General features: G+C 44.7%; 2 protein-coding genes across 2 annotated transcripts; both read left to right on the plus strand.

Moving 5' to 3' along the window:
• Positions 1-422: 422 nt before the first annotated feature.
• Positions 423-3,462, plus strand: LOC136533730 (zinc finger BED domain-containing protein DAYSLEEPER-like). The gene has a single exon (XM_066526266.1). It carries the CDS (start codon positions 975-977, stop codon positions 3,312-3,314), a length of 2,340 nt encoding a protein of 779 aa, XP_066382363.1. The 5' UTR covers positions 423-974; the 3' UTR covers positions 3,315-3,462.
• Positions 3,463-5,587: 2,125 nt separating this feature from the next.
• Positions 5,588-12,881, plus strand: LOC136533729 (mediator of RNA polymerase II transcription subunit 10b-like). The gene is made up of 5 exons (XM_066526265.1): positions 5,588-5,895; positions 6,024-6,104; positions 6,183-6,285; positions 7,143-7,232; positions 12,633-12,881. Exons 1-5 carry the CDS (start codon positions 5,666-5,668, stop codon positions 12,702-12,704), a joined length of 576 nt encoding a protein of 191 aa, XP_066382362.1. The 5' UTR covers positions 5,588-5,665; the 3' UTR covers positions 12,705-12,881.
• The last annotated feature ends 258 nt before the right edge of the window (positions 12,882-13,139 follow it).

Genomic DNA, 13,139 nt, shown 5'->3' on the forward strand with positions numbered 1-13,139 from the left:
CGGCTCCTCGCCTCCTCCCCGGCTCCCCATATAACCGAGACCCCCCCCCTCCCCCGGCCGGCCCCTAACCCTAACCCCATTCGCCTCGCCTCCTCCCCACAGCCGCACGCCCGCACTCGACAGTCGACACCCTAACCCTAATCCCATTCGCCTCCCAACCGCAGCCGCACTCGACACCCGCTCAGTCCATCTTCGCCTCCTCGTCGATCCATCTTCGTCGCCGCCTCGCCGGTGCGACCGTCGTCCTTGGATCCGGTGATATCGCCGCCGGCCGCCGCTCCATCACCCTAACCCTAACCCCATTCGCCTCGCCTCCCAACCGCAAGCCGCAGCCGCACTCGACACCCTAACCCTAATCCCATTCGCCTCCCAACCGCAGCCGCACTCGACACCCGCTCGGTCCATCTTCGCCTCCTCTCGTCGATCCATCTTCGTCGCCGGTGCGACCGTCTTCCTTGGATCCGGTGATATCGCCGCCGCTCCATCACCTCTCCGGCTCTCCCTGAGTTCCCTGCTCCCTCAGTCCCTCTCCGTCTTCCTTTTTACTCCTTCTCCTCTGTTTGTCGATGAACATGTGAGTCCGCCTCCCCGTCTCTCTTCCACCGTCGCTCGCCGTCCTTCTTAATCCCGTCTTGCCCTTGTGTGGCCCTCGTCTTCTCCGGCGCCGGGCTCCGGTTGCTCAGGCAAGTCCATCCCCATTCGTAACCCTAACCCTAGCCCCTAGATCTATACGTTTCTCAGTGTTTTGATTCTGTTTTTGGGATCATTTTCTCATCCGGCTCCGGTTGCGCAGGCAAGTCCATCCCCATTCGTAACCCTAACCCTAGCCCCTAGATCTATACGTTTCTCAGTGTTTTGATTCTGTTTTTGGGATCATTTTCTCATCCTTTTTTTCTTTGCGTGTTCTTTTTCTTTGCAGGTCTGCTGCCGATGCCTCGTCGTCAACTAGCCTTGGCGTAGACGGACGACGGGCAATGGCACCGCGGCCAAGCCGTAGCCGCGCACCGTTGAGGAACGGTGCTGGAGTTCAGCCGTCCGCGGCCGAGGGCCCCATGGCGTGTGACTCGCAGGGCGACGGTGCCATGTTCCCTGTGACTGGCGACGATGACTTGGTCGCGGCTGGGCTGTCCCCGGAGCACGACGACGACGGCCGTGACCCCTTTGCGGTGTTTGATGACGCCACCCGCGGGACACAGCCGGCGATCGACGTCGATGCCGTCGATGCAGGGGCAACGGGGACAGGGACGGTGGACTCCAACACCCACTCCAACTACACTGGTGTTAATGGTAATGCTGATGGTAATGGTACTCGTACTCCTTCCTCTGGTGCTGTTTCTGGACTTGGTAAGCGCAAGTCTCAGTGCTGGGGTGACTTTGAGGAGGTTTATGAGAAGATTAATGGTGTCGATGTGCGTGTTAGAGCTATATGTAAGATGTGTAGAACTGTGTTGAGTGCTAGATCTACTGCTGGTACTGGTCACATTCTTAGGCACCAAAAATCTTGCAAACAGAAACTTGATAATGCTTCTAGGGTTCAGTCTCGACTAGCTTTTAATGCTGATGGGTCTTTGCATAATTGGAACTATGATCCTGCTGTTGCTAGAACTGAACTGTGTAGATTGATTGCTAGGCTTGATCTTCCTCTTGGTTTTGGTGACACTGATGCATTTGAGGAATATATTAAAAATTCTCATAACCCAAGATTTGTTAGATCATCTAGAAGAACCACCACTAGAGATCTGGATAAGTTATTTGCTGAACGTCGTGCTATGATTAGGAACTGTGTGCATGCTTCTGCATCTGTTGCTTTGACTTCTGACATATGGTCTGGTAATGCTAAAGAGGATTACATATCTGTTGTTGCTCACTATGTGAATGCTGATTGGGAATTGCAAAAGAAGATTGTTGGTCTTAGGTTGATTCAAGTTAAGCATTCTGGTGAAAACATTTCTGCTTCCATTGCATCTGTTGTTGAGGAGTATGGCTTGGTTGATAAAATCTTTTCTATCACTTTAGATAATGCATCTTCTAATGCTAAGGCTATGGAAACTTTGACACCCATGTTTGCTGGTTATCTTGGTTGTGATCCTGCACCTGATGATCCTGCACCTGGTTACAGTCTTGTGCATCAACGCTGTGCTTGTCACATTATTAATCTGATAGTCAAATCTGGACTAAAAAGAATCAAACCTTATATAGAGGATTTTAGAACTGCAATTAATTTTTTGAACTCCTCTAATCAAAGAATTGCTATGTTTAGAAACTACTGTGAAGCTAAAGGTATGAGACCTAGAAAATTTGGCTTAGACATGGATGTTAGATGGAATGCTACTTATCTCATGCTAAAACACTTGGTTCCTTACAGTGAAGTATTTTCTGTGTTCATAAATTCAAATTATGGTTCTGCACTGTTGTCTCCAGCCCATTGGCACGTGGCTGGGAAAATATTGGAGTTCCTGGAAGTATTTTATGACTCTACTGTTACATTGTCTGGTGTTTATTATCCTACCAGTCCTCTTGTGCTGCACCATGTTCTGGAGATTGGAACTCATTTGCATGCATGTGAAAGAGATGTTAATCTTAGACCCTTTGTGTACCCTATGCAGCATAAATTTCTCAAGTATTGGAAGGACATTCCTCTCTTATACTCATTTGCATTCATTCTTGACCCTAGAGCTAAGCTGAGAGGTATGCAAAGGGTCCTCCATTTACTTACTGAATATACTGGTACTGATTACACTACTTACTATGCTGATTTGAAAACTGAGTTGCATAAAATGTTTGAGAAATATTTGAGAAAGTTTGGTGCAACCAGGTCACAAAGGGTTGCTGGTCCTACCCCACCCACTGGTAAGAGAAAACAGGCTTGGGGGGTAATTTTTGGAGGATCAGGTCTGCCTGGTCCTTCCAGTGGCACTGCCTGTTCTTCTTCTCACTCTACTGCTTCTGAACTTTCAAGCTATTTGGACAGCGACTGCATAACTGCTTATGAGGATGGTTTTGACATTCTTCTGTGGTGGAAGGACCACAAACTAACCTATCCTATCCTGGCTATTATGGCCAGAGATATCATGTCAGTTCCTGTTTCCACTTGTTCTTCAGAGTCTTGTTTCAGCTTAGCAGGGAGGATCCTAGAAGAACGGCGCCGGAGCTTGAAACCAGAACATGTTGAGATGCTGACCTTGTTGAAGGACTGGGAGCTAGGAGAGAAGAGGGAACAACATGAAGCTGCTGATACCAAGGAAATTGAAGATGCATTCGAGAATCTGTTCCTGGATGAACCAGAAGGTGAAGATGATGGATCTGGTGGCTGACAGTGGCATTGGTTGGCTGGGAGTGTTGGAGTACTTTTGTGTGAGTTGAGAGTGGATGTGTCCCTCACTCACTTAGTCACTTGTTTAGTTTTCATTTAAACCTTTGAACAATGGTCTGTAATAACTATGTAAGATTAAGACATTTGGAGCTGGCTGCACTCTTTTTTCCTGCCTAGGGTTTCTCACAAGGGTGAGTTTTACCTAGGTAGGTTTTTAATGAGGCAGCATTGCACAAAACAGCTCTTTTTGATATCGTGCCGTGCCGGCCCGTGACATTTCTGCTTCCATTGCATCTGTTGTTGAGGAGTATGGCTTGGTTGATAAAATCTTTTTGATATATTGCTTCCATTGCATCTTTTTGATATATTGCACAAAACGGGCTGTGGGCTGGCACGGCCTGTTATTTTTGCCGTGCCTCACGGGCTAGCACGGCACGAAAAATGGCCCACAGGCCCGTGCCTGGGCCGAAGGCCAGGCCCGCAGGCCGATGAGGCACGGCCCGCAGGGCACGGCGTGCCTCGTTGGCCCGATAGCCATCGTGCCGTGCCGGCCCGTGACCGTGCCGTGCCGGGCCGGGCCGGCCCGATGCCCAGGACTACTTGAACGCTTTGTCATGGGCCTGCCATGGCCGGCACCAAGCTGCCCATGCCTTCCAGTGCCATGCCACGGCGGGCGGACCACGCTAGCTAGGACTAGGAGGAGAGGAGGTGTCCCCCCGCACTGTTTCGTCGGTACGCACACGTACGAGAACGACGAGCACACCAATGAGGCCGGCCGGCACTGTACGCGTCGTCGTCGTCGGTCGACATAAAGGTTGCGAGTCGGCGTCTGACGGACGCCCTATTTTGGGGCGGTTGCCGATGCCACGACACGGGCGCTGTGGTACAGCCTGTACGACTGTACGAAGTGGCATGGCGATCGGGTACGTGACCAGTGACCTGACGACTGCTGCTGACCAGTTCGCACGTACCGATAGATGATGGCAGGGCGGATCTAAGGGGGGCTGAGCCCCTACAGGTGCATCTATGAAAATATAAGGAGGATAAGGAAGAAGAAGAGGTGGAGGAAAGAAGAAAAATAGAGAGAAAAGAAGAATAAGAGATCAGCCTCTCTTCAATTCTGTTCTACATCCGTCGCTGGATGATGGTGCCGCATCGGGCCATCATCGCCTTAGGGATGGGGAGTGATGGACGTTTGAGGCTGGCTCCGGCACACTGATTAGGGCGCAACCGGTGAAATTATGGGCTCTCGTTATGCGGCTAGCGCTTGGTGATAGATAGCACGAAGGGGACGTGCACTGGCAGTGGCGCATGGGCTTCACTTGGGTTTTGTTGAGCTCAGTCAGATCAGATCAACCAGGCCTCCCTGTCTGCTGTCTCCCGCTTCTGCCCTGTGCTCTCCTCGCTCTCTCCAGTTTCCACTTTCCATCACTTCCCTGTGTCTGTTGTAACGAAACCGATGTGCAAGGATGATCTCATTGCATGATTAGTAGGAAATAAAAAAGTTTATTTCACTTGTTAAATTATCGTTGTAGTTTGATTTGATATCTAAACGTATTTTGAGAACCTTTCACAGCAAAAAAGCATAAGACACAACCAACACTGTGGCATTTGCATTCATGGTGGTTGCGTCTTATATTTTTGCAATGTGAAATTTTAAAAACACATTTACACATCAATTATAATGTTTTAAAATTTCTTTAGATTTTCCTTGATACTTTTTTTGTTATCCTAGGGCTAAATCTAGTTGTTTGAATCTTCTATATATACTCTAACGAGGTCTAAATATTTTACTTAGATCCTTCATATCCTAGTCTATCTCGTAGTTTATAGAAGGTTAAGTATTTACCAATTCTTTAATTAAAAAAGATAAAACCACCTTCAAGACCACTTCAAACTAAGACTGGGAGCTAATTTAAACGGTTTAAAGAATTATAAGATATCTGGTTTTGAAGTTTGAGAAAAAAATTAGACTACAAAGATAGTTCTGTGAAATAAAATGTACTTTTTCGACAGGTAATTAATGGAGTGAAACGTCGAGGATTGTAAGTTGGCCTTCAAGGTCGGCCGCCTCAGCCCATGACTCAACACTGGCCCAAACTTTGCAAGCCCGCTTTGCGACCCACTAGTGGTAGGAAAATCAGCAGCGGACCGAATATCGCAGCTGCCCAAGTGATGTGGGCTCAAATCGGAAGAAAAACAATTGAGAGAACATTGGACATGCAAGCCCACTAGCGGTTCGGCTCGGCCAGAACATTCGACGGTGACCCCGTCCGGTGGCTCCGCTTCCTCCCGACCGACTCCTTTCCTTCTCCCCATCTCCCTTCACCTCTTCTGAGCTGCGGCAGCACCATGGAGAACGTCGCCGCGAACCCTTCCGCCGCGGTAACTGCCGCCGTCGCTGCAGCAGGGAACGGCCTCCAAGCATCGGGGGCCGGAGGGGAGCGCCCGGAGGACGCGTCGAAGCAGAACCTGGCGCAGGTGACGAGCTCGATCCAGAAGACGCTGGGCCTGCTCCACCAGCTCAACCTCACCGTCTCCTCCTTCAACTCTGCCTCCCAGCTCCCCCTCCTCCAGCGCCTGTGAGTCGCCCGAGGTCACTCTATTCGGTTCCGTCCTGTCCTGCGGCTTTGCCTCGCGCTTCTGTGTGTGGGGGCTGTAATTCTTAGGGTTTGCGTTGCTGTTGACTGTTGTGTGCGTCGTGGCTCAGGAACGCGCTCGTGGCCGAGCTCGACACGATGCAGAAACTCGCCGAGGGGTGCAACATCCAGGTGCCCATGGAGGTCGTCAAGTGAGCTCCTCGGTTTCATAGCTTCACTCATCTTGACCTGTGCTATGGTACGGTTATAAATGGTTCGTGTGCTGTTAGTTTGATCGACGATGGGAAGAACCCCGACGAGTTCACTAGGGACGTGCTCAACAGCTGCATCGCCAAGAACCAGATCACCAAGGGCAAGACTGACGCTTTCAAGGTATGGATGCATTGGATCCTCTCAATCATTGCAGAGATTGGTTGACATGGAGCTGCTGGGTAGAATTAGGATTATATATACATATTTACATGCGATGTAGACAATTTTGTACTAGGAGTTAGCTGTGGAGCCACGGAGCTGTTCACCTGTCTGACTTTCAATTAATGACGATTCTGTGCCTTGTTTTTGTTTTGTTACAAGTTACAATTCTTTGTCAGATAAGGAAGATTAGATCGTTCCATGCTATTCAAAACCCATGTTTCTTGTAACGAGTAATGTGCATCACTACAATTGCCTAAGTGTTTTTTGCTGTTGTCTGGAATCATGCTTATGTTGCTTACTTGCTTGCGATATAAGAAATTACTAGTGTCAGGGAATGCAGATATGTGTTCCTGTCATGGTCTCTTGGATTTCAGCAGCACAGGGCTTTCTTTATCTTTTTTGTAGATTGGCATTAGAAACCACCTATTTGATCCTGCTGAATTTTTTTACAGTTTCCTGTCTCTCTTTTGCCTTCTTCGAAAAGAAGCAGTCTGTCAGTTGTTAAAAACCATAATCATTTTTTTGTCAGTTGTCCAGCCTTTTTTCATGACTTCCTATAATCTTCTCTAATTAAATTTAGGTGAAAAATGCCTCAAAAGTTTCTGTAGTATAGTACTGCTCATGCTGTAGCAGAAATTGATCGGAGGGCTTTTTGGTGATCACATGGGCACTGTTTTATGTGAACACTGCATTATCTATAACTAAATTAGCAACTCTATTTTTTTTCCGTGTTCGATCTGTGGGTTAATTCACTTTTGTTGCATCTGATTATAAAAAAATATGAATTTGCTTCATTGTAAGCTGGTTTATTTCAGAGCCTACGGAAACATCTTCTTGAGGAGCTTGAACAAGCTTTCCCTGAGGACGTAGAAGCATACAGGGAGATACGTGCTACTTCTGCTGCTGTAAGTGGACACATGATTGGCCTCGTCTGATATTTCTATAGCATCCAAACAATATGTACTTTTCTGTTTATCGAGCCTAATAAAAATTTCGCCATTGTTGATAAAATGATATCTCTGGCTTAATTTAGGGACGAAACCAACCTATATATATGTCATGGCCAGTGCCCATGATGAGATAGACACCACCAGGAAGATGGCCTGGTGGAGTCGGTGCGAGGTCTAGATTATAGATGAGAGGGACGAACGCAAGATTGGAACTAGATTGATTGTTTCGTGCCTGCCTTGAGTGATACATCTCATCTCCTTACATAGAGAGGATTACTTGACTAAGGAATAGATCCAATGTACTACTAACAAATTTGATCATATCTCTAACTTGACCCTAAACCTAAGGGAGGTGTGCTACAGTTCACGGCCCAGTCCAACGGGCCCAGATGGTTGCTGATAACATTATAAACCTTTAACTATAAGTTGCCTTTTTAAAAGCTATGCTGCTTAATTTAGGGGTCGTTTGGTACCTCCCAGCTCCAGCTTTTCCCTAAGAATTGCTTCTAGTCAGCCAAATGGTAAAAAACGAGCTGCTCCATACGTGAATCAATTCCTCATTTTGTACTAGCACCTGGAAGCCCAGAAAACCTGCTCCCCATGGATTCACGTCTGCTCTCCACCCTTGTCATTAGAGACCTACGGAACACGTTGAAGGATATTTACCCACACTTTCCACTGGTACAAATGCCAGCAAGGCCCCCTTCCGCACAGATTTATCCTCACTGTGCCGCTTGGAGAAAGTCCAAGCAGTCGTCTCCATGTGAGGGCGATTCGCGGTTGGGCGCCACCAGTCAGACCAGGACTGACGCTGGCCGTCCACACAGGGTCCGCGCTGCCAACGCTCCTCTCTAGGCGCCCGCACTCCCAATGCATCAGCCCCAGTGGCCATCCCTGACCAGGTCCAGCGCTGGCTGTTCATTCCTCAGATTCACCGACACACCCCTCCCCAGGAGTGCCTTCATCCCTTTCCTGCAGACTAATCCTCAATAGCCCCTTCATACAGATTGAGACCTGGCGACTCCCTTCCGCAGGCCAAGCTCTTCTGTCCAAGCCGCGCTGCTCCACTCGTCCAGGCTGGATGACTACGTATGAGCTTTGGAAAAGTATATTCTTTTGGGATGTATTTTATCTCTTAGGATAATCCATTTATCTAATTCTCTAACTCATGTACAGTATGGTTCATGATCTCATTTTACTGTATGAAGAGTTCAAGACTATGACTACTCCTTCCGTCCTATAATATAGTGCATTCTAAAAATTTTAAGACAACTTAAGGGAACACTCAATTGACGCATGTACCCATGGATTATTCCAATTAAGGAGTTTCTCCTCAAATCATGGTTTCTTTTTTCACAAACTTTACCAAATCTAGACATAGTCATTACTTAGAATGCATTATATTTCAGTACAAATTTTAGAATCACAATGCACTATATTTCAGGATGGAGGGAGTATGAGCTAACTCAATTTGATCTGATAAATACACCACTATGCACATGTAGTTTGTAAAAACTGAAAGTTTTTCATATTAATTGTACTTCTGGAAATATGATAATTGTGTTATACAGACAGTTAAGGGTACTATGGACAATTCCAGCACAATCCTCTCTTTCAGGAATCACTTCACAGTTAGCTTGCCAAATGATTTTATCAGACACAATCACTTCTACCAGAGAATCACTCCACCTGAGAATCAGGGAGTGGAAGCCCTGCTAAACAGGCCCTTAACTGGCACCAAATTTACTTCTTTATATTAAACTTCTATTTTAACTTTATACGTTCAAGCATGTTCTAGTGAGTTTAAATGTTGGCAGGGGCAAATTTGTAGGTGAATTTAAAAGCTATTTTAAGTTTATAGGACCAATTTGTGTTCATGCACTCACTTTGAAGTCTAATGGTGAATTTGCCCTCATTTTTTGGACTTGGTGATTTTGGCCCTAGTTTTCAAAACGAAGGCAGAGTATACCCCTATTCCGTTAAGGGGGTTTAACAGTGTCAATTGAAGTGTAAAAACTAAAAAAGACTAGTTTGCCCATGCGAATTTGCCCCTTCTTTTCTAAGTACTCAGTGATTTTACCCCTATTTTAACATATAATGTTTGGCTCGTACTTTGGCAGATATGTAAAGAGTTTTGACAAGAAGACTCGACAAAATCTGCATATGTTTCAAATCTGTGCAAATTTTGACAGTAGTATTACACAATTACTCATAATGCTTGGGTCATTTCTCAAATTCTGAATATTTATATATCTGACTGGTGTCTTGTGACTGCTCCTTGGAGTGGACTTTCTTATCACGATATGTTTGTAATGTGCCCAGAATAGTGTTGATATCTATCTATCTATCTATCTGGATATTTTCTTTAGGCCTCGTTCGGCTTGCTGAATTTTGGCTGAAACTGGCTGAAAAACATTGTTCTGGCTGAATTGTTGTGAGAGAAAAACACTGTTTCGGCTGAAAAAAGAAGCCGAACAAGCCGGATATGGGGTAAGCCTAACGGGGATAAAAAAGATAATAAATATTATGCAAGTACTACGTGGATCATTTATCCATTTCCTGATATTTTGACTGTCCATTTCCCATTAGTAATAGGCAGTGTTGTAGGGTTTGCCCTATGTGTCTTTATTTCTCGGCATACTGTTTCAAATACTATTCCTTCCATTTCGAGCTGTAGTCGTTTCAGTTTTGTCGCAAGTCCAAATTGTCTAACTTTGACCAAGTTTATAGATAATATATATATATATATATATTAACACCTACAATATCAAATAAATCCACTATCAAAATATATTGAGACTTTTCCCTGTGTGCCCTTATAAAAGATCGTAATCCCCTGTGTGCCCCTGAAAAAATTCAGCGGTCTTCAGCGCCACTACTCCAACTTTTTCGTGTCATCCATGCCACTTCCGTCAGTTTGGGCCCTAACGCCGTTAAACTGCAGGTGTGAAAAGACGAAAATGCCCTTAAGTTCAAATATGTTATTAATTTTTTTTGAGCATCTTAACGACTTCAAATGAAAAAACTCAAAACTAGAAAGTTGTAGATCTCGTCGAGATCTATAATTTTCATATAAATTTTTTTTTCATTTAATTTCGCAAAAAAAATATGATTTGATATGATTAATATATCTTAGAAAAATCATATTATTTTTTTTGCAAAATTAAATGAAAAAAAAATTTATATGAAAATTATAGATCTCGACGAGATCTACAACTTTCTAGTTTTGAGTTTTTTCATTTGAAGTCGTTAAGATGCTAAAAAAAAATAATAACATATTTAAACTTAAGGGCATTTTCGTCTTTTCACACCTGCAGTTTAACGGCGTTAGGGCCCAAACTGACGGAAGTGGCATGGATGACACGAAAAAGTTGGAGTAGTGGCGCTGAAGACCGCTGAATTTTTTCAGGGGCACACAGGGGATTACGATCTTTTATAAGGGCACACAGGGAAAAGTCTCAAATATATTTCATGGTGTAGCTAATGAATCTTGTTTGACGTTGTAGATGTTTCCGCATTTTTCTATAGACTTGGTCAAAGCTAGAGAAGTTTAGGACAAAGCTAAAACGACTCACAATTTGGAACTGAGGGAGTAATTAGAACCGTCGTGTGCATAAGAACATATGCATAAAAATGCATGACCAGTTTTGAACCAAGTAATTCTTTTGTATTACGTAAAAGCATGCCTTTACTCAACCGGTAGCAACATAACAATGAGCAGGTCTTTAGGTTGTCTGTTTGATGTACTAGGTAAAATCTTCTTGTGACATTTAATGGATCAGAATCTGCAGGCAAAATTCAGTTAAGTTTTGCAGTTATGGTCTGATTATAGACCAAGCTTTTTGCATGTAGTAGTTGTTTCATGCCTGTATGGAACTTGGCTATCAGACATGGAACTTTGTTTGCAGTTTGAACTTTCAGGGCATCAGTATTCAGTACAGCAAACTCACAATGTAATTAAACTTGTCTGTACAGTTTCAAACTTTCAGTGCATCAGTACATCAAGGCACGAGGGGCAGGGGGGGGGTCCTGCACTGACCCGACCGTTCTTGTGCTGGACTGCCCTGGCTGCTGCTTGCGCCCTGTGCTGCCACAGCCGCTGCTAGGCCAGCTACTCGTGCGCCCTACAGACCACAGGAAAGAACTAGAGGATAGGGGATCACGGCCGCAGGGGGGGGGGGGGGGGGGGGGGGGGGGCAGCCTTCTAGATAAGGCTAGGGACAGCATGGTCCATCAATCATTTTCCTCTATATTTTCATTTGTTTAAACCGGCTCCAACTAACAGAGTCTAACGTAGGGGCAAAGGTGCCATCGGTTGGGCCTATTTGTTTGAGCTGCATCTTTTGGGCTTTTGGCTCAAAAGCTGGCTTCTGGCTTGCGGCTGCTTGATTTTTGCTATTGGCTTTTGTAATAATATCTTTAGCTTCTCAAACACCAAAAGCTAGAAAAGCTCCTCTCAACGTGCTTTTTTAGCTTTTTGTTCATTTCCTCAGAAGCTAGCTTTCTAGCTTTTCAAAATCAGCTCAATGGCGGTTGTTTGTTTCAGCTTCTGGCTTCTGGCTGGCAGGAGGCAGCCATAAGTTGAAACAAACAGGTCCTAAATATACAGGGGCAAAATCACAAAGTTCAAAAAGTGAAGTCAAAATCACATTTAGACTTCGGAGCATGGGCAAGGAGGCTAATCTCCCTTAAATGTTTGATAGCATGGTTTTGCTGTAGGCTGTGTGATACCTAGCGCTTATTGGGGGCTACTAGTTTTCTTAGGCGGGATGGGGTAGGTGGCCATCTTTTAGAACATTGAAGTTAGTGTTAAGATTAGAACAACGTTGTTAGTGTTAAGATTCAACAGATAATTAAATGACAATTATTTTGGAATTTTAAAGATATTAGATAACTGAGTATCACTCACTATCAACTTGATTTTCTCTGCAATCTGCATCTTATATTCGTAAGGTGCTGCTTGTGGCATGGTCCTGGCTAGTATTGCACAGTTCCTGTGCAGGCAGAGCTTTTTCTTTATCCTGAGATGTCCACAAACTCAACTAACTCAACAGGACCAACTGGTATCGAGGTGTTTTCATGATACTGCAGAAGCTGATAGTTACCATATGCTCCTATTTTGTTTTGAATTAATTAGCCATTGTAGTGTAAGAAAGGTGAGAAGTGATTGGGTTCTATGAGAAAAATCTAGATTGCATAAAATCCTGCTGCTTTGTTAGGGTTTCTAGAAACCAAGTTTTGTCAAACATGGTAATTGTAACATATGCAGATGTGCCTCAGCTGTTGCTTCGGTGGTTAGAATAAATCCTCATTTGTTCTTGTTGCATAACTTCATAATTCCCCATTTTTGTGCAGGAGGCAAAGCGGTTGGCTCAGTCCCAGGGTACTTTGCCTAATGGAGATGTCAAAGTGAAAGCTGAGCATTGAGGGAATGGTACGACTACAGAGAGCAAGTTTACTATCTCTGTTTAGTTTGGGGATGGCTTTGTTAACGAGAAACATGCATAACTTTCTATCGCACTTTCCCTTCATATGATTGATCAGTGAATCTGTACATATTATCATAGCATGTGTGGCACAATGTATTCAACTTAGGCCCTGTTTGCTTGCGTACCGTTTCAGTGAAATAACAGTGTTTTTCTCTCATAAGTCATAACAAATCAGCATCAGCATCAGCCGTTTTTTTCAGCTAGCCTAACAGGGCCTTAACGTATAACTTTTAGAAAAAAAAACCTAACCAACGAAACATAAGGATACGTACAGTTTTACCTGTGTGTTCGAGAAAAGAAATGTGAACCATGACAGTGTGCGAGTAGCTATGTTTTGCTCTATTTTGGTAGATTTTTTAAGCATTACTACTCC

The sequence above is a fragment of the Miscanthus floridulus genome, unplaced genomic scaffold, assembly GCF_019320115.1.
Source record: "Miscanthus floridulus cultivar M001 unplaced genomic scaffold, ASM1932011v1 os_1153_1_2, whole genome shotgun sequence".
NCBI classification, from domain to species: Eukaryota; Viridiplantae; Streptophyta; class Magnoliopsida; order Poales; family Poaceae; genus Miscanthus; species Miscanthus floridulus.